At 40.5% G+C, this 19,241-nt stretch overlaps 2 protein-coding genes across 10 annotated transcripts in view; one reads left to right on the plus strand and one right to left on the minus strand.

Annotated features, from left to right (window-relative positions):
* The window catches only part of RPS6KB1 (ribosomal protein S6 kinase B1), a 34,860-nt gene extending 32,390 nt beyond the window's left edge, over positions 1-2,470 (minus strand). For 4 of the 6 annotated variants that reach the window (XM_070394765.1, XM_070394770.1, XM_070394772.1 and 1 more), the window contains exon 1: positions 2,282-2,470. In XM_070394765.1, coding sequence (XP_070250866.1) covers positions 2,282-2,422 — 141 coding nt within the window. In that variant the 5' untranslated portion in view covers positions 2,423-2,470. Of the gene's footprint in view, positions 1-1,671; positions 1,769-2,107; positions 2,133-2,281 lie in introns of those variants that run through there. The other 2 variants (XM_070394769.1, XM_070394768.1) reach the window with 2 other exon arrangements.
* A 308-nt stretch (positions 2,471-2,778) lies between these two features.
* Positions 2,779-18,067, plus strand: TUBD1 (tubulin delta 1). Of its 4 annotated transcripts, none has more exons than XM_070392972.1 (9): positions 2,779-2,907; positions 4,237-4,452; positions 6,450-6,597; positions 7,387-7,603; positions 8,231-8,462; positions 10,786-10,950; positions 13,595-13,735; positions 14,859-15,042; positions 16,709-18,067. In XM_070392972.1, the coding sequence occupies exons 2-9, from the start codon at positions 4,281-4,283 to the stop codon at positions 16,809-16,811; spliced, it is 1,362 nt and encodes a 453-aa protein (XP_070249073.1). In that variant the 5' UTR covers positions 2,779-2,907; positions 4,237-4,280; the 3' UTR covers positions 16,812-18,067. The 4 variants fall into 4 exon arrangements, with proteins under 4 accessions (XP_070249073.1, XP_070249075.1, XP_070249076.1 ...); XM_070392973.1 differs by lacking the exon at positions 2,779-2,907 and adding an exon at positions 3,337-3,386; XM_070392974.1 differs by lacking the exon at positions 10,786-10,950.
* The last annotated feature ends 1,174 nt before the right edge of the window (positions 18,068-19,241 follow it).

The raw sequence follows: 19,241 nt of genomic DNA on the forward strand, positions 1-19,241 counted from the left end.
ACCGGAGGGCCGGAACAAAAGCATGGATGGAGTGTTTGTGTGAACTAATATAAATTCAAAGTAAACATCATTACATAAAAGGGTACGGTCTTTTTTTTTTTTTAGTTTTATTCATTTCAATCCGGCCCGCAGGCCCGTAGTTTGCCCATGGCTGGCTAACCCGATCCCACTGTAACTGTTTTTGGCTTTCTGCCTTGAGGCACCTCTTAAAATAATACACTCAAGCCCTAGCCAGTTTGGCTCAGTGGATAGAGCGTGAACCTGCGGACTGAAAGGTCCCAGGTCAAGGGCACATGCCTGGATTATGGGCTCAATCCCCAGTAGGGGTCGTGCAGGAGGCAGCCTATCAATGATTCTCTCTCATCATTGATGTTTCTATCTCTCCTTCCCTCTCCTTTCCTTTCTGAAATAAATAAAAATATATTTTTTAAAAAATACACTCAAAAGAAAAATTTTCAATTCCAAAAGCATTGCTAAGTAAGATATACTATTTTGCTGAAAGCTCTTCCTCAAAATCCTCTCTAATTACCTTTGCTTTTTCCCCAAAGTTCACCCCAGGGCAGTGGCCACATTTCTTTCTTTCCTATTTCTACCAATTTCTCTGGCCTCCCTTCCACACACTCTCAAAATCCTATTTGCTTGTACCCAACAGAACAAATGTCCAGGAGTAGGCCAAAACCCAATGAGGTTCCAGTTCATAACAGGTATCTTCATACAGTATTTTACTGCTACCTCCTTTAACTTCTGGGATAAGCCAATGGTCTAGAAATTCTATCAGATTTTATAAAGCACCCTTTTATAAGTTTTCATCCCTACCCCAAGGCCACTGTCAAAATAATTGACAAGAGTATGCTACATGTAATGAAAGTAATCCCATTTTGCTTCAAGTTATTTAGTGTATCAAATGTTCCATTAAAAGGCTAACTGGAATTACATATGCAAACATATTAAAAAGTACACATCTCAATATCCGCCTTTCAAAGTAATTTTGATTTAGACTCATTTGATTATGAACAGTATTATTTTAGTTCCTTAAAGTTTTCAAATTTCTTTATATATATAAGCATCTCAATCTTTTGTCAATAAGCAGGGCACAACTTGCCAGAAGGAAAAAATTAGATGAAGGAAAGAAAGGGAAACCCCCTTATGTAGTTAGAGCAAACTTCTGACATGTACTCATCTAGACAATGGAATTTAGACTCTAAATTACCAAAAGGATCTGCCCAGAATCAGTGATTTACAACACCATTTTTTAACTTAAGGTGCAATTTGTGATTTTTCAATAAACTTATCTTGAAAAAAGAATGATATTCCACAAACAATAACAAACTATTAAGACGGCAAAGGTAAAACCAAGCTATGCATTAGGAAAGACAATTCTACATTTAACACCCTAGATTACAGCAAGGAAAGCCCTCACACCACCATTCACAAGTCTCGGTTCAAGCAATTTATTTTTGGCAAGCCAAATCACAGCTGTCAACGCTGGGTTTTTTTTCCACCCCAAAATTACATAAAGTATTTTGAAAAAATATAGACATCTTCAACTGGGGGAAAAGTAAGTTATAAATGCCGTGTGTTGTTACAAATGCTTTATATATATTTTTAAAAAAAAGTCACACGGGAGGAGTTTTGTTTTGTTTTTTTAAAAAAAAGAGCAAACAAACCAACCCTGGAAGATGCAGCAGAGCCCCCTTGCTCCCGAAATAAAACTCCTGGTGGCTGTAACAGCAGCGGCAGCGCTACTCCCGACAGAAGTTTTCAGCTGTCACTTCTAACAGCTGAGCGCTTCCTAGGAGAGAAGCGACAGGCCGAGAAGAGAGGTGGTTGTGGGAGGTCTGACGATGGAACACTCGAAATCTTACACTCGAAGGGAAACCCTTCCGCACTTCACCTGCACTTAGGGGACACCCAGCAAGCGCCGTCCCCCTCCCCCCAACACGCGCCACGCCACTCGCGCCACGCCACTCGCGCCCCGCCACACTCAGGTCAGCCGGAGGGATCGACCGCGCGCCCGTCCTCGGTCCCTGCACTGACGGCTCCGGGCTGCGCTGCTCTGGGGCGAGGGACGCGACCTGCACCTGCGAGCCCCGCCGCGGCCTCTCACCTCGGGCCAGGTCCGCCCCGCCCGCTCCCCTGTCTCGGGCCGCGCGGCGCTTCAGCTGGTCCGGGAGACTACGCACCCCCTGGGTCTCCGCGCTCTCGGACGCGCCAGGCTTCCCGGGCCCGCCCCGCCGCCCCGGCCCTGTCACCGCCGGCCCCCCGGGACCACGGGCCTCACCCCCTCCTCCAGTTCATCCTCAGAGCCCGCGTCCTCTGGCTGGTCCAGGTCTATGTCAAACACTCCTGCCATGTCCTCAGCTTCCCTGTCTCGGAAGTCCGGCGCTGGGTAGAAGCCGTCCCGCCTCCGTCGTCGCCTCATGGGCCCGGACTCGCCGCAGACACCGCCGCCGCTGCCGCCATCACTGGCTGCTTGAGCTCAGTGCGTCTGCGCTTAGGCCTTAGACTGGCTCTTCAAGTTCAGCGCGAGAGCATGCGCACAAGGTTCTGTGAAGCCGACTGTGGGCAATGCACATGCGTACAACTATCTCCAGGAGTGAGGTACTGGCAGACACATGCGCAGAAGCCCAGCCGAAGCCGCTTGTGGAAGCTGGATCTTGCGCAATGTCAGCTCAAGCATTTGATCAACAGTGAGCATGCGTACCGTTTTGAAGTTGATAAATTGAAATTGAACATGCGTAACTAACCTTTCTGAATAGGAAAAGAAAAAAAAATACAACAAAACTCTTCGTTTGTGGAACATGCGCATTCGTTGTCCCTAGTTTTTTTGGGTGTTGAAAGTGAGCATGCGCATAATGGCCCTCTGAAGTTTGAACAGGACAGAAACGGCTGGTCCTGAGGCTGTCAGTGAGTGGGGTGAATGGGGCAACTCCTAGGATTAGTGGGGAAAGGGAGAGTCTTGGCTTTGCTATTTATTACTTAAGTGGGCATCGGAAAGTCACATAACCTTTCAGAGCCTCAGTTTCCTTATCTATAAAATGAGAGTAATGATACCTTGTTTGCAAGGTAGTTTGAAAATTATGAGTACAGCCCTAGCTGGTTTGGCTGCGTGGATAGAGCCTCGACCTGCAGACTGAAGGGTCCCAGGTTCGATTCCAGTCAGGGGCACATGCTCGGGTTGCGGGCTCGATCCCCAGTAGGGGGCGTGCAGGAGGCAGCCGATAAGTGATTCTCATCATTGATGTTTCTATCTCTCCTTCTACCTTCCTCTCTGAAAACAATAAAACTATATTTTTTTTAAAAAGAAAAGAAAAAAGGAAATTATGAGTACAGAATATGGCTCTCAAGTCACTGCTCTTTCCAGTGCTGCATAGACCTGGTCTGAGGTATTTACAAAAAAATAAAAATTGTCTCTTTTCATTGTTAAAAAATAGTGAAGACTTGCTGTAATATTTCATCTGGTTCAATTTTTCCAAGCTTGGTCTTCCTTGCTGTCCTACCTGAGCTAAACGCAGTCTTTCTTATTAGTGTTACTGTAGTTACCAGGCCAGGAAGGTGATTGGTGGAGAAAGAAAGTCATTATTTAGAAGAGAGAAAATTAATGTTAATTAATAAATGTACAATTGTTGACTTAACTTCTGCATTCTATGTGTCCCTGTGGTGGGAAGTGTATACTATTAATTCCTTCAACCAACATGCATTTTTGTTTTGTTTTGTTTTAAATACATGCATAGGAAAATAGGGAATACAAATCAGACTTTGGAAACTGTTGAGCTGTGTATGAATAGATTTGGGTACAGTAAATTCCAAAACCATGTAGAGAAAAAGAACAACTTCCTTAAATGATTGGTTCCTTAGACGACATAGCTGTTTCATCTATAACACCATATATGCATATGGCATTTTTTTAAAAATATGTTTTATTGATTTTTTACAGAGAGGAAGGGAGAGGGATAGAGAGTTAGAAACATCGACGAGAGAGAAACATCGATCAGCTGCCTCCTGCACACCCACTACTGGGGATGTGCCTGCAACCAAGGTACATGCCCTTGACTGAAATCAAACCTGGGACCCTTGAGTCCACAGGCTGACGCTCTATCCGCTGAGCCAAACCAGTTAGGGCGGCATTTTTAAATTATGTATTTTATTGATGTATATTAACACACATGGCATTTTATTTGTTCTTTATTTGTTGATAATGTAGTGGTTCTCAAAGCTTATATTTTTCTATTACAGGTTGCTCACTTTTTTGAGGAAATAGGCCTAGTTTGTGTCTCAGCATGTCAATAGTAACAGTGCAACTTGGTCAGTGTGGCAATCAGATTGGTTTTGAAGTATTTGATGCTCTATTCAGTGATTCACACTGTCCCCAGGGACTCTGCTCTAAAAGAGAGAATGAGGCATATCAAGCATCTTGCAAAGAAAGATTCTTCAGTGAGGAGGAAAATGGAGGTATGTGTGGTTCACAGTCCTCTCCTTTACTCTGGCATAACCAGCCACTTCAAGGCCAGGCCATCCACAGCGTGTCTGAATGTCATCCCTTCCCATCTTATTAGGGAATGACTTTGCGCTTGATCCTTTGTTTCTGTGTGAACAACCTTTGCCATTATGATGGCATCTTCCCCCTCAGCACAAGAGCATGCTCAGATCTTGCCAATTTAAAAACAACAAAACTTCTCTCTTGACTATAACTTTTGTCTTCTTTATTACCTCTTTACCTTCTCAGCTAAGAGTCTCAAAGGATTACCCACTTTAACCAGCTATAATCTTGCTTCTGCCCTACATTTCTGACGCTGCTCTAAGAAGAGTTCCCAGTGATAGCCTAATTACCAAATCCAGTGGCTGTTTTATTTTCTTAAATTTACTTAATTCTCTACTGGATTTGGTAACTAACTCTAAAACTCCCTCCTTAAAACTCCTTCTTAGAATCTGAACCTTTCTTCTCCAATGGTTGTATCTCAGGTGCTCCTCTGTCCTCACTTGTATAGTTCTCTCTGGGCAATTTCAGTTTCTCTTGTAATTTGTGACATCTTTTACACAAATGACTCTCAAATCTCTAGCCTAGCCTCACTTCCAGGCAATGATTAGTGGACGTCTTCACCTGCATTTCCCATGTGTACTTCAAAGTCAGCATCTCCATATCCAGCATCATTCATTATCTTTCCTTTAAAACTTGGGCTCTTACTGCCCACATACCATCAGACATCAAGATCTGCTTAATTTAGCCCAGCCAGTGTGTCTCAGTGGTTGAGTGTCGAAGTCATGGTTCAATTCCAGGTCAGGGCACATGCTTGGGTTTTGGGCTCCATCCCCAGTAGACAGGGGCGGGGGAGGGGCATTGTAGGAAGCAGCTGATGGATGTTTCTATCTCTCCCTCTCCCTTCCTCTCTCTGAAATAAATCAAAACATATTCAAAACAGATCTGCTTGATTTGCCTCCTACATATCTCTTAAAACTCTTCTGCCTTTTCCATGTTCACTGTCATTACCTTAGTTCTGACTCTTGTCCTCTCTCACATGGACTGTTTCAAGACACTCAGTTTCCCTGCCTAAACTCCTGTGTCTATCACATCTATCCTCCACACTGCTGTATTCAAAAGACATCTGTCCCTAGCTGGTTTGGCTCAGTGGATAGAGTGTCGGCCTACGGACTGAAGAGTCCCAGGTTCAATTCCAGTCAAGGGCACATGCCCGGGTTGTGGGCTCAATCCCCAGTAGGGGCCGTGCAGGAGACAGCCAATCAATGATTCTCTCTCATCATTGATGTTTCTCTCTCACTCCCTCTCCCTTCCTCTCTGAAATTAATAAAAGTATCTTTTTTTAAAAAAAGACATCTGATTATTCCTCCCCTGCTTGAACATTTTCAGTGATTTCACATTGCCTAAAAGATCATTTCAAGCTTTTAACATTGTACACAAGGACTTCCAAAATCTGCGCCCTGCCTGCTTTTCCATCTCCATCCATCACTTCTACTCCCTCCTCCATCATCTGCTTCAACAATCCTAAACTGCTTGTTGTGTTCATGGTATTTTGTACCTCCGGATATACTACTCAGTTAGTGTGGATTTGTCGTGGGTCATCACATGATACAGTGATTAAGTGTTTCATCTCTCCAATTAGCCCTTCTAGGGCTGGATTGGTGTTGCCTTTATCTCTGTGTTCCCAGCACATGGCACATGGTAAGCACTCAACAGATGTTTGTAGACCTGACCCAGTGATGATTGTAACTCACACTGATTCATCCTGCTTAGCTGAATGCTAGGCATTATGAACCATCTGCATATACCTGCTGCTGCCCACCTTGATTTCTGAGCAGTATGACCAATCTTGCTATCCTCCAACTTCAGATTTTTTTGTGTGTGGCAGGGGGGACTTAGAAGTTTATACTCTGTGTTAGCCTAAATACGACATATGAAATATTATTCTTTTATTCCGCCCCCCCATCTCTAGTTCCAATTGCCCGGGCTGTACTTGTTGACATGGAACCTAAAGTTATCAATCAAACACTATCAAAGGCTGCCCAGTCTGGCCGATGGAAATATGGCCAGCGTTCATGCTTCTGTCAAAAACAAGGTTCTGGAAACAACTGGGCTTATGGGTAAGAATAATTCATCATGATTTTTCAGTTTAGATACAGCTACATAGTCGATTAGTAGAGAGTGTAGTTACAACTGCACGGTTGATATACTGTGCACATACTCTTAAAATTACTATTTTAAAATTTAGGGTATGACTTCACCCAGAAGAAACTCTCATTCTGTCTCACGTATGTCTGTGCTTCAGGTCCAGGTAGTGATGAAACTGTGGACCTCTTGCAGCAGGGTTTTCCTCTTCTTCACTGTCATTCTGCCAACTAACTTATTATCAATATAATATATTTATCTTGCAGGTATTCCAGCTAATGGGGAATACAATGAGGCAGTAGTATTTCCTGGGGTTCTTTGGGAAATTCCAGTGCCTACGCTTAATTCAAAAATTCTGATTTAATTGGTATGGGAAGAAGCCCAGATATTGGGATTTTTCAGAGCTTCCTTAGGTGATTGTAATGTGCAAAAAAGTTTGAGAACCAAGCTTTAGGAGTATTGTTATGAGTATTGAATATTATGTTGTACTATAACCTTTCAGAACTACCTGGTAATTGGAATCTCCAGCTAAAGGAATGACCTGTAACAGAGAATTTTCTGTATCTAGTCAGTTCACTGTCCTAGCATTCCTGCTCTCCTGTTAAGTATGTTTAACTTGTGTATTTTACATTTTGTGCCTTTCATGAGAGTTAGTTCATGTTCATGGGGTTAAAAAGCCTTTTCTGTCCTATACCTTTCTCTCTGTGTTGCATATCACTGGTTAAACTGTAAGTGTTTGTATTTGTTCCTTTTGCATTGCATAGTTACTCTGTTCATGGACCCAGACATGAAGAATCTATAATGAACCTAATCCAGAAGGAAGTAGAGAAATGTGACTCCTTGAGTGGTTTTTTCATCATAATGAGTATGGCTGGAGGCACAGGCTCTGGGCTAGGAGCCTTCATTACACGGAATTTACAAGATCAGTATTCCAACTCCTTGAAAATGAATCACATTATATGGCCTTATGGAACTGGTGAGGTAAGAACACATTCACTGAAATTTTTATATTTCAATCCTGGTGCAGTTGCAATACATGTAGGCAAAAGATAGATCTGACCCTTTCTTTGGAAATGTTAAGTTACTGCTTCAGGAGTGACTATACAATATGGTACTTGCATGAACAATTCATTTAACTTTGCTCAAACTTTTGCAAACAGATGAGGTGTCCTGATCTCTAAAAATTCCGAAGAAGACAATTGTACATTTTCTCTCAGCGACCCATTCCCGAGTTAGTCCCACTGTTTACAGTATATAAAGCAGAGACCTTGAGAAATCATAACATGGAGGTGAGAGAAGTCACTGTAGGAAGGAAATGTGATAGTAACGCTTGCCATCCATTGAATCTTTACTATATACAGGGCACTGTTCTAGTGATTTACATGCATTCTATCATCAACCTTTAAAACTTTAGGAGGCTGGTATAATTATTATTCCCACTTTACAGAGAGGAAACTGAGGCACAGAGGGATTAAATAACTTGTACAAGGTCATAGAGCCAGAAAGTGATAGAGCCAGGACTTGATCCCAGGCAGGATGCCCTGAGAATCCACCCTCTTAACCACTATTCTCTCCTGCTTTTCTTACTTCTGACCTTCTCCTCTCCAGGTTATCGTTCAGAATTACAACTCCATTTTGACTCTTTCTCACTTGTACCGATCTTCAGACGCCCTCCTTGTTCACGAGAATGATGCTCTTCATAAGATCTGCGCAAAACTGATGAATATCAAGCAGATCTCCTTCAGAGATATAAATCAAGTCCTCGCCCATCAGCTGGGAAGTGTGTTCCAGCCTACTTATTCTGAGGAAGGCTCATCTCACTACAGAAGAAATCCACTAGGTATTTGTCCTCCTGTATGTTATTGATAAGAAAGTCTTAAGTTCTGAGAGCCTTGAAATTACTCTTCCTTGGCTCCTCTCCTCTGCCAGATACACTCGGTTTTTCTCCCTCATCTCAAAAGCCTTCCTAATGAGCTGCTTAGCTCTCTGAACTGTCTTACCGAAATGTTTGGGGAAGTTACTGCATTTCTCTCAAGAGTGGTGGATGCCTGTGGACTATTCTTAAGTATTCTCTCTCTCTTTCTTTCTCAGAAAAACTTTGAGGTATAATTCACATATCATACAATTCACACATTTAAAGCGTACAAGTCAGTGTTTTTTTAGCATATCCACAAAGTTGTACAACCATCATTTTTATCACTCCAGAAAGACCCACCACCTTGGCCAGAGTGCTCAGTGGTTGAGTATCGACCTATAAACCAGGAGGTCACGGTTAGAAATGATTCCCGGTCAGGGCTCATGCCTGGGTTGTGAGCTCAATCAGTGTGGGGCATATAGGAGGCAGCCAATCAATGATTCTCTCTCATCATTGATGTTTCTATCTCTCTCTTCCTCTCTGAAATCAATAAAAATAAAAATAAACCCACCATTTTTTATTCCAGCTTATTTGGCAAACAGTGCCTCATCAGTTCAAATCATTTAGATGCAAATGACTCTGTAATCTATATCCCACCCCCCCTTGCCCCACTCTAATCTCTTTCCCAAATAGTTTTTCCCTATCCCAATTTTCTTAGTTACCTTCTGCTTATTCAAATTTAGCATGTTCTGAATGGATTTATCATTTTCCCCCTGTCTTCCTCTCCTGCCACCTCTTCTTCAGTTCATATCACTGATATCTCCCACTGTCCTCACATCTTATCAGTGTGCTCAGACCTGTAGGTGTCATCTCTGTCATCTGTCTGCAATCTTCCTCTTTGCCTTTTGTGACAGCCTCTCTACTGATTTTTCTCCTGTCTCCATGACTACTCCTTTTATTCCCCTTTTTCCTCCGTTTTTCAGGCTCTAAATGCTAGTCTTGGATCCTCTCCCTAGTTCCACGGCTTTAAATACCACTTGTCTTTTCCAACCTGCCAGTTTATCTCCAACTTTAACCAATTCCCTGAGCTCCAGATTTCTATATTGAGCAGCCTTCCTGACATCTCTATGTACACATTTCATGGACATTCCGAACACACTGTGTCTAAAACAGGTCCTTTAGCTTTCCTCCAATTTTGTTTCTTCCTCAATTCCTCAATTGCTCAATTTTTAAAACATAAGTCCACTAAAGACCTCAGATAGCCACATAGTTCTGCTCAAGTGTTTGAAGAGACATCACCTTCTCAACAAAGCAATTGGGGATTGTGAATTCCGAGGGGTCCCAGTCTGCCATCCGGGGTGACTTTCTATAGCGATACTCTGACGGGCACAGAGAATGAGCAGCACGGGGCTGATCCAAGATTGGATTTTTTCACCAGAAAGATTTGATGAAGAGACAGAAGGGCAAGGAGCTAAATAAGGAGGGAGGTGAAGAAAAGGGAACACTGCCCTAGTTGGTTTTGCTCAGTGGATAGAGCCTCAGCCCTTGGACTGAAGGGTCCTGGGTTTGATTCTGGTCAAGGACACGTATCTCAGTTGCAGGCTCAATCCCTTGCCCTGGTCGGGGTGTGTGCAAAGGCAACCAATTGATTTGTCTCTCTCACATCAATTTTTTTTTCTCTCTCTCTGTCTCTCCCTCTCCCTTCCACTCTCTCTAAAAATCAATGGAAAAATATCATCAGGTGAATCAGGTGAGGATTAACAAAACAAAACAAAAAAATAAGAAAAGAAAGGGGAAGACTGATTGATTGAGAAGGCAGGACGTCCATAGATTAGTCTGTCTTAGTCCACTCAGGCTGCTATAACTCATAGGCTGGGTGGCATGTAAACAACATAAATTTGTTTCTCACAGTTCTAATTATCATTTAACTAGATAAAATAAATTAGAGAACTCGGAAAATTTCTAAAGGAATATTTAGTGAATACAGAAAGACAATAAAAGCATATTAACTCCGAGGCTTACTCTGTTAGCTAAATATTTCATTCATATAAACAGTTACTTGGTTTCTAAACTCTTTGTTTCTTTTTTGGCAAAGTGTTATTTCTCACTCATGCTAAAATTGGTGCCCAAATGAAGCAAATACATAGTCTTCAATAGACTGTCTCTGAAAGTTTATGTACATTTTAAAATTTAAGCAATTCTGGCTTGGAGGAGAAAATACTCAAAGACAATCAAATCGTGGTTGTGTATAGACCAACTGGAATAATGCAGAATTAAATTTTAGTTAAGATTTTTTTTTTCTTTACAGGAGACTTAATGGAGAATTTAGTTCCCCATCCTGAATTCAAGATGCTGGGTGTTCGTAACATTCCCCAAATGTCTGAGCACTCCCTGGCATACAGCACGTTTACTTGGGCTGGCCTCCTCAAGCATTTGAGACAGATGCTCATTTCTAATGCAAAAATGGAAGAAGGTAAAGGGTATTTTAAAAATATGTAGCCCACAAGCTGGGAAGAATGCCTGTACTGGAGTTCTCAATATAAACTGGCTTGGGCCAGTTAAAAAATAACGGCCCCTTCTTCTGGCCAGGGAGGGGCCTGACTCACCAGGATATCCCGGGAGGGCTTCCTAATCACCCCACAGTGTCATTTCCAAAAATAATTTCAGATAACTGTGAATTTATTTTTATTTACATTTCATTTTTATTAAAGTAATATATGAACAGAGTTTTTAAAAACAAGTAATTAAGCCCTAGCCAGTTTGACTCGGTGGATAGAGCATCAGCCTGTGGACTGAAGGGTCATTTGGATTCTGGTCAAGGCCACATGCCCAGGTTGCAGGCTCGATCCCCAGTAGGGGGCGTGCAGGAGGCAGCCAATCGATGATTCTCTCTCATCATTGATGTTTCTATCTCCCTCTTCCTTCCTCTCTGAAATCAACAAAAATATATATTAACAAAATTAAAAAAAAACACAAGTAGTTAAAACTCATTTAAGTGTATACTTAAATCCATTTTAATATTTACAGATTTGTATTATAAACATAAAATATTTATGATTTTGTTTACATACATTGCAGTGTATGTATATTATAACTCAGCCTTTTTTTAAAAGCCAAGTAATTGCCTGCATGAATTTATAATGAGGAAAAGAGCAGTGCCCTGTCCTACACCTCCCCCACTGCCCTGCTGATGCCTTACTTTCAATGTTTTTAGCTGCTGCTTCTGGAATTTGCCTCCATATTTCGAAATATCTTGCTTATACTGTTACTTGTTTTATTTTACATGTTTAGATATTATCAATTGGCTCCCTAATGTAAACATTGAGGATAGAACCTTTTTACACACCTCTACACACACACACACACACACACACACACACACGCACACACTTTTGGATTAGATCAGTTATCAATGTTTGAAATACTCATAGTTAAGCCATGTAATATCATTATTCTGCCCTTTCATGACATTGATAGTTTGGTTAGGTACAGGATTCGAGGTTGGGAATCATTTTTAATCAGTATTTTGAATGCATTACTCTATCATCTTCCAGCGTCCAGTGCTACTGTTGAGAAGTGGATCTGATTCCTAATCCTGTTTTGGTCTCTCTTGAATCTTTTAGGATTTTCTCTGTCTTCAGCATTTTGAAATTCCTTAATGTGGACCTTTTGGTTTATCTTAGTAGGACATAAAGGTTTTTAAAAAATCTATTTTGTTTCCTGCTATATCTTCAGAGCCTGAAACAGTGGCCAGAGCCCCAGTGGCTTAGCCCTTCCTAATGGAGGGGTGCACTCCCCCTGCTGCAGGGAGTGGGAAGGGTCTGGGGCTCTCAGTGCTTCTCAGCCAGATTTTTAACTAACCCCCCTGTTTCTTCCTCTTTTGGAAGTGCCTGGCCTGCCTCCAGGACCTCCACTGGGTGCAGGAGTTTCAGCTTTCCCTGGTTGCTAAGTTAGTAACCACTCCTTCATTTGCTTTCCAGCTTCCAACATTTCGCTGCCATGCTCTCCTCTGCCTTTTCTTTCTTATGCCTTAAAAAAAAAAAATCCTAAAAAAAAATTTTAAAAATCCTTGTATTGTCTTGTTAGTGAGATTTGGGGAGAGAGTGGCAGTAAACTTGTTTATTCAATCTGTCATGTTTAACTGGAAATCACTACTAAGTATTATCTTTGTAGTGTATATTTTACCACAAATCACAATAATTTAGGTTTCAATACTATGGAAGTGGATTTCTTCTACATCCAATTGTAATTCCTTAGGGATTTTAGATTATAGTGCCTGACGTTTGGAGATAAGTGGATAGTTCACATCTTAAAGTAATGCTTCCCGAATTTTTTGGGTCACAGTATATACCTGTTTTTCTAGCAAAACCTGTTAACATCGCAAGGAACACTGTGTCCCTAAGGGTAATGTAAGGTGTGCTGTGCTGAGCTCAGGTCAATAAACCACAATTTGCTTAGTCATTTTTCTATGAGGGACTTTAGGGTGTTAACATTTTTTTTCACAGGTATAGATAGAGCTTTTTTAAAAAATTGAATTTATTGGGGTGATATTGGTTAATAAAATTTATCTAAGTTTCAGGGGTACAATTCTATAATAGAGCTTTGAACATATAAATATTCATGTATATACATATGTGAATAAATATATATACATCACTAACAAGGTTGAAGAATACAGTTTTAAAACTCTTCATTTGTTATCAGACTGCTCTATATAAAGACTGACCCCGCTAATATTGCCATCAGCAGTATATCTGTTTCCACATGTTCTAGCAGCAGGAGGAATGAGTGATCCAAGATGGAGCCAGGTGGAAGTTACAGTGTGTTTTATGACCTGGCTTTGGAGTCACACACCATCATTTCTGCACCACCCTTTTGGTGATTAAGGTCAGCCCTATCCCATGTGGGAAGGAACCACACAAGGACCTGAATTCCAGGAGGCAAGAGTCATTGGGGTTCATCTTGGAGGCTGGCTACCACCCTCTCTCAGCAGAAAAAAACTTTTAGTTATCGAATAAAAATTTATGTAATGTATATCAAGTCTGTAACACACTTTTTTCTTCCTGTTCAAAGCCATTCATAAAATCTCTTGCTGTTTTTTTTTTTTCTTTTGGTAGGTATTGATTGGCAGGTACGGCCTCCTTTATCAGGAGCTCCTACTCTTGGTAAAATGTCTGTCAACAAGAACCTTCACTTTAACACGTCTCTTGCTAACTTGGTCATCCTTCGTGGGAAAGAGGTGCACAGTGCGGATCTGGGTAAGCAGGGGTTAAGGTGAAAATTAAGATGTGCTTTTTGCACATGCATATGGTACACATGGTTTAAAAATAAATTTATCCCTGAATTTATTCTTAGAGAAAGGAAATAATAATTGTGTTTTTATAGCAAAGTGAAACCATTTTATCAGTATGTGGACTGAACACCAAAATAGGGATGGTTTAAACAAGATACAAATTTAATTCTTTCTTCCTGAATCTGGTTGTTCTATTGTCTTTACCTTATGGCTTCTTCCTTTTAGTCCAAGACATCTGTTAGAGTTCGGCCACCAACTCACATAGAAAAGAGCAAAGAGGGCACACCTCCTCCTCCTAGAGTTGCACACCACACTGGTGTTTATATCCTTTTGACTGGGACTGAACCACATGCCACACCTCGCTGCAAGGGTCACCATGAGCACAGTTAAAATTTGGGGGTTTTGTTACTAAAGAGAGAGAACAGTCTTGTGGGACAGCTAGTGGTCTCTGTGACAAACATTTTGTTACAAAATTTTCAGGAAGTTGAAAGAGCAATCTCTTGTTATTTTTGTGTTTCTATGGCATGTCTCTAGATTCATATTATCCTTATTTGATGGTTTCAGCAGTGTCCAATTGCCTGCTTCTAGCTGTGATATAAAGAACACCAAACAATCTAGTTCTTGTAATACCCCTTAGATAAATAACTAGTAACAATTAAAAAGAGAACATTTCACCCCAACTGGTTTGACTCAGTGGAGAGAGCGTTGGCCAGCGGACTGAAGGATCCTGGGTTCAATTCCGGTCAAGGGCACGTACCTCGGTTGCAGGCTTGGTCCCCATCCCTGGTTGGGGCATGTGAAGGAGGCAACTGATCAATGTGTCTCTCTCACATTAATAGTTCTCTCTCTCTCTCTCTCTCTCTCTCTCTCTCTCTCTGTTATGATGAGTACAAATCATTTATCAAAAGCAATGTAAAGCTAGTTTTATTTTTAATTTTTTAAAAATTTATTTTTTAAATATAAGGCTAGTTTTAAAAGGCAAAACAAAAGATATTTGGTTAAGTGGATAAGGAAATATTCCTTTATTAATTTGTTTTCAAAATTAATGATTTACAATGTAAACAATGGCTTATGTTGTTTTACTCTAGGGGGATTTAAAGATCCAGCCCTCTATACTTCCTGGTTAGAACCTGATAATGCTTTCAATATGTGGAAAACCCAACGAGCCTTTAATAAATATGAGAAGTCTGCAGCATTGGTCAGCAACAGCCAGTTCTTAGTAAAGCCACTTGATATGATTGTGGGCAAAGCATGGAATATGTTTGCTTCAAAGTAAGTAAAAGATCAATCTACAAACCTTCCTAACCTTAGGCAGATAATATAATTTAAAACTCAAGGCAGGATCTATAGCAGTGGTTCTCAACCTTCCTAATGCCGCGACCCTTTAATACAGTCCCTCATGTTGTGGTGACCCCCAACCATAAAATTATTTTCATTGCTACTTCGTAACTGTAATTTTGCTACCGTTATGAATCGTCGTGTAAATATCTGATATGCAGGATGTATTTTCATTGTTACAAATTGAACATAATTAAAGCATAGTGATTAATCACAAAAACAATATGTAATTATATATGTGTTTTCTGATGGTCTTAGGCGACCCCTGTGAAAGGGTTGTTCGAACCCCAAAGGGGTCTCGACCCACAGGTTGAGAACCGCTGATCTATAGCATCTTAGCCTGTTTGGGCTTCTTTGACAAAAATAGCATGGGACGGGTAGCCTATAAGAACCAGTATTTGTTTCTCACAGTTCTGGAGGCTGGGAAGTCCAGGGTTAAGGTGATGGCAGATTGGATGTCTGGTGAAAATGTACTTTCTGGTTCACAGGTGGTGTCTTTTCTCTGTGTCAGGACAGGTAAAGGCACTTTCACGGGCCTCTTTTATGAGGGCACTAATCCTATTCTTGAGGGCTCCACCCTCATGACCTAATCACCTCTCAAAGGCCTCACTTCCTAATACTGTTACCTTGGGGGACACAAACGTTCAATCCACAACGTGGAGTAAGCATGGCTACCACTTTGTGGGTATAAAACTTTAGGCATGTTACTCCAGGCTTCATTTCCTTATCTGCATAATGGTTCCAAACTGAGAGGACCTGTGGTGAGGATTAAATGAGATAATCATGTACAAACATCTAGTGCAGTGCCTGACTAGTAAATGCTCAGTCATTGTTTATTATTATTATTGCTGTTGACTAAATTAGTTTCTACCTGAAATGAAATTAAAGCAGAAATTTCATTATAAGACAGGGACAATCAGATAGTTTTCTAAAATAAGATCCTCGAGCCCTAGCTGGTTTGGCTCAGTGGATAGAGCATTGGCCTGCAGACTGAAGGGTCCTGGGTTCGATTCCTATCAAGGGCACATGCCTGGATTTCGGGCTTGATCCCCAGTAGGGGGCATGTGGGAGGGAGCCGATCAATAATTCTTTTTCATCATCGATGTTTCTCTCTCTTCCTTTCCCTTCCTCTCTAACATCAATAAAAAATATATTTAAAAATAAATAAATAAAATAAGACCCTTGAAGTAATAGAAGAGATCCTTATCTTGCTCAGAAATATTGCAAGTGCAACTCCACTTGATACTAAGGAATGTCTACTTCATATTAAGAAATGTGTTATCAGGTTTCCTGACCTCTGCCACAGTGACCAGCTGTCAACGAAAAATTCTTCAAATGATTGGACAAGGCCTCCACTTGGATTAACTGGGATTCCCAAGTTTATCATCACTCTCTTGGACACTAAAAAGGCAGGGAGCCTGCATAAACTTTGAAAGTTTGCTAATCTTTGGAGCCAACATTGAAGCAAAAGAAAGACTTTTAAGATAGTCTATCATCTTTAAATGTTCATGAGCTGGGAAAGGTCTATTTATTGTTTGATTTTAAGAGTTATTTATCTGTCTGGTATTTTTCATTTTACATTTTCTGTTTCTTTTGCCAGAGCCTACATTCATCAGTACACAAAGTTTGGAATTGAAGAAGAGGACTTTTTGGACAGTTTCACATTGTTAGAACAGGTTGTTGCCAGTTACCGCAATCTCTGATCTTGAACAAACGGTTCAAGGGGGAAAATGCCTTACGTCATTTTTGGACTAAAATATTTTCAATACTATTTTCACTGTATGTTTTCAAATTCTGATCTTTTAAAGCCAGACAAGTCAAATGCTTATTTCTTCTGCATACTATGCCCACAGAATAGGAGAAGAACCTTTTAAATAGAGAATATCATCTTTTCAATGAAAACATCTACTTGGTATTTTCATTTGCAGGACACAAAAAAATTGGTGCTTCTATAAAGAACTTTGGAAACACTTTACTTAGATGTTGGAACTCTGGAACTATCCAAAAAGGGGAATATTCTGTTTTGTCCCTATATGCCTAACTCTTCCTTCTTCACTTCAAAAAGGATTCATTAAATATGTGCTAAACTTTCACAGCACAATTTTAAGTTAAGAAATTGCAGTTCTGCATTTAAATGTACTTATCTTTGAAGTGAACGTTCTGAACCACAAGAGGGAGCTGTTGTTAAATATTACAGAGTGAACATCTTGTATATTTTATTCTATAACAGGTAAGATTTTCTACCTTAAGCAGCTATTTAAAAATAAAGCCACAAAAAATAAAAAAATAAAGCCAGGATTTTGCTAATAAATATACATCATGCTTAAATACTAAGGTAAATGAGTAAATGGTTAATTTGTTTGCTTTTCTTAACCTTTTTGGTTATCAGAAAATTGGGTTGGTTCTTCTTTTAGATTTTGGAATGCCAGGGCAGAAATTGATTTTATTCTAACTAGTGCTTTTAACTTATTATAGGTATTTAGAAGATGGTTATATGCTTTTCAGTAAAAGGGGTAAGAGCTTGCACCAAAATTTCACTAAGTTGAGAAAATTATCACCAAGGAAATACTGTGCTTGATGAAATTGGCACATCCAGAGGTGTCGGTTTCACTCAGGACAAAACACAATTGAGAGTTGGCAACTGAGTTTGCGGGGAGTGGTGTACTTCAATAAAACACATCACATGTGATGTATTAACAAATGTAAAATGGGAAATAGGAACATTTGCCCTTTCTGCCAAATCTACCAGTGGTGATTTATTTTTATTTGGAAAAATGACAGTTCACAGCTTCACTGGCTCTTCCTTTTCTTTCCATATGGAAACGATTACCTTTTTTGCTGTTTTTCTTATCAACTGTTGCTATGATTTAAAATACTGAACCATATCTTATTTCTAAGGAATGTAAAAAGCGGTCTGTCTGTTCAGCTGCTAAAAGGCACGCCCCACTGCTGCATTTTGTTAACCCAAGTATACTTGAAAAATAATTACATCATAATTTTTACAAAATAACATTAAAAGTAATTGTTTGGCACTGAAGAGATCCTAAGACTAAGTCAATTTTCCAAACTAAACCAGCATTAGTAAATATCTGTAACTGAATGATCTCACCCAGGGGTAAGCTGATTCTGAAGAAACTTGCTTAAAGTTTAGCTTAAAAAAAGTCTTAAGTTGAAATAATTTTATATTTAAAGAAAGGTACCATGGGGACACATATATTACTAATTTGGCAACTCATGGAATTAATGGCAGCTGAATATTAAAAATAAACCCTGCCTGGCCAGGGTGGTTCAGTTAGTTGTGGCTCAGTTAGTTGGGCATCGTACCATGCACCAAGAGGTCACCGGTTCGATTCCCGGTCAGGGCACATGCCCAGGTTGCTGGCTCAATCCCCAGTGTGGGGTGTTGCAAGAGGCAGCCAATGGATGTTTCTGTCTCTCCCTCTCCCTCTCATATCAATTAAAAAAAAAATTTTTTTTACAAAAGTAAACCCCAATTAGAGAGCGCTCTGAGTCCACTCACTTATGTGGACCTAAATATTTGCAAACTTGTTTTAAACATTTACACAGAATTTTTTTTGTCTATTTGAATAATATGAAATCTTTGCTATTAGGGTTAGGCTTTTGACTCAAAAATTAACACAGCCGAAACCGGTTTGGCTCGGTGGATGGAGCGTCGGCCTGCGGACTGAAGGGTCCCGGGTTCGATTCCGGTCAAGGGCATGTACCTTGGTTGCGGGCACATCCCCAGTGGGAGATGTGCAGGAGGCAGCTGATCGATGTTTCTCTCTCATCGATGTTTCTGGCTCTCTCTCTCTCTCCCTTCCTCTCTGTAAAAAATCAATAAAATATATTTTTTAAAAAAAATTAACACACAGAAGCTGATCCCAAACTTCAAGATAAGGGGTGGCATTGCAAATATACTTTGATTTGTGTACACAAAATGGCCAATCAGCTAGGACCACAGACTGGTAACTTCCTGGGCTTACAGATATAGCAGCTTTGGACATGTAGTTTCTTTGGTGGGTCCCTGGAGCACTGTTTTCACTGAGACATCATCCCATAGGGCCAGGATGCACCCCTATAGGCAGTGAGTACAGTGTCATTCCCACTGCTCTTTGTTTTCAACCCTTTTC

Source organism: Myotis yumanensis, unplaced genomic scaffold, assembly GCF_028538775.1.
Source record: "Myotis yumanensis isolate MYYU_CA2020_CCGP unplaced genomic scaffold, mMyoYum1.0.hap1 SCAF_16, whole genome shotgun sequence".
Taxonomy (NCBI): Eukaryota; Metazoa; Chordata; class Mammalia; order Chiroptera; family Vespertilionidae; genus Myotis; species Myotis yumanensis.

What these genes read in the sequence shown, in the direction of transcription:
- TUBD1 (XM_070392972.1), top strand. Translation starts at nt 4,281, where the DNA reads ATGTCAATAGTAACAGTGCAACTTGGTCAGTGTGGCAATCAGATTGGT. An exon ending in GGAAACAACTGGGCTTATGG is followed by an intron (nt 6,598 to 7,386) that starts GTAAGAATAATT and finishes TGCATTGCATAG; the next exon opens with TTACTCTGTTCATGGACCCA. An exon ending in GGTGCACAGTGCGGATCTGG is followed by an intron (nt 13,736 to 14,858) that starts GTAAGCAGGGGT and finishes GTTTTACTCTAG; the next exon opens with GGGGATTTAAAGATCCAGCC.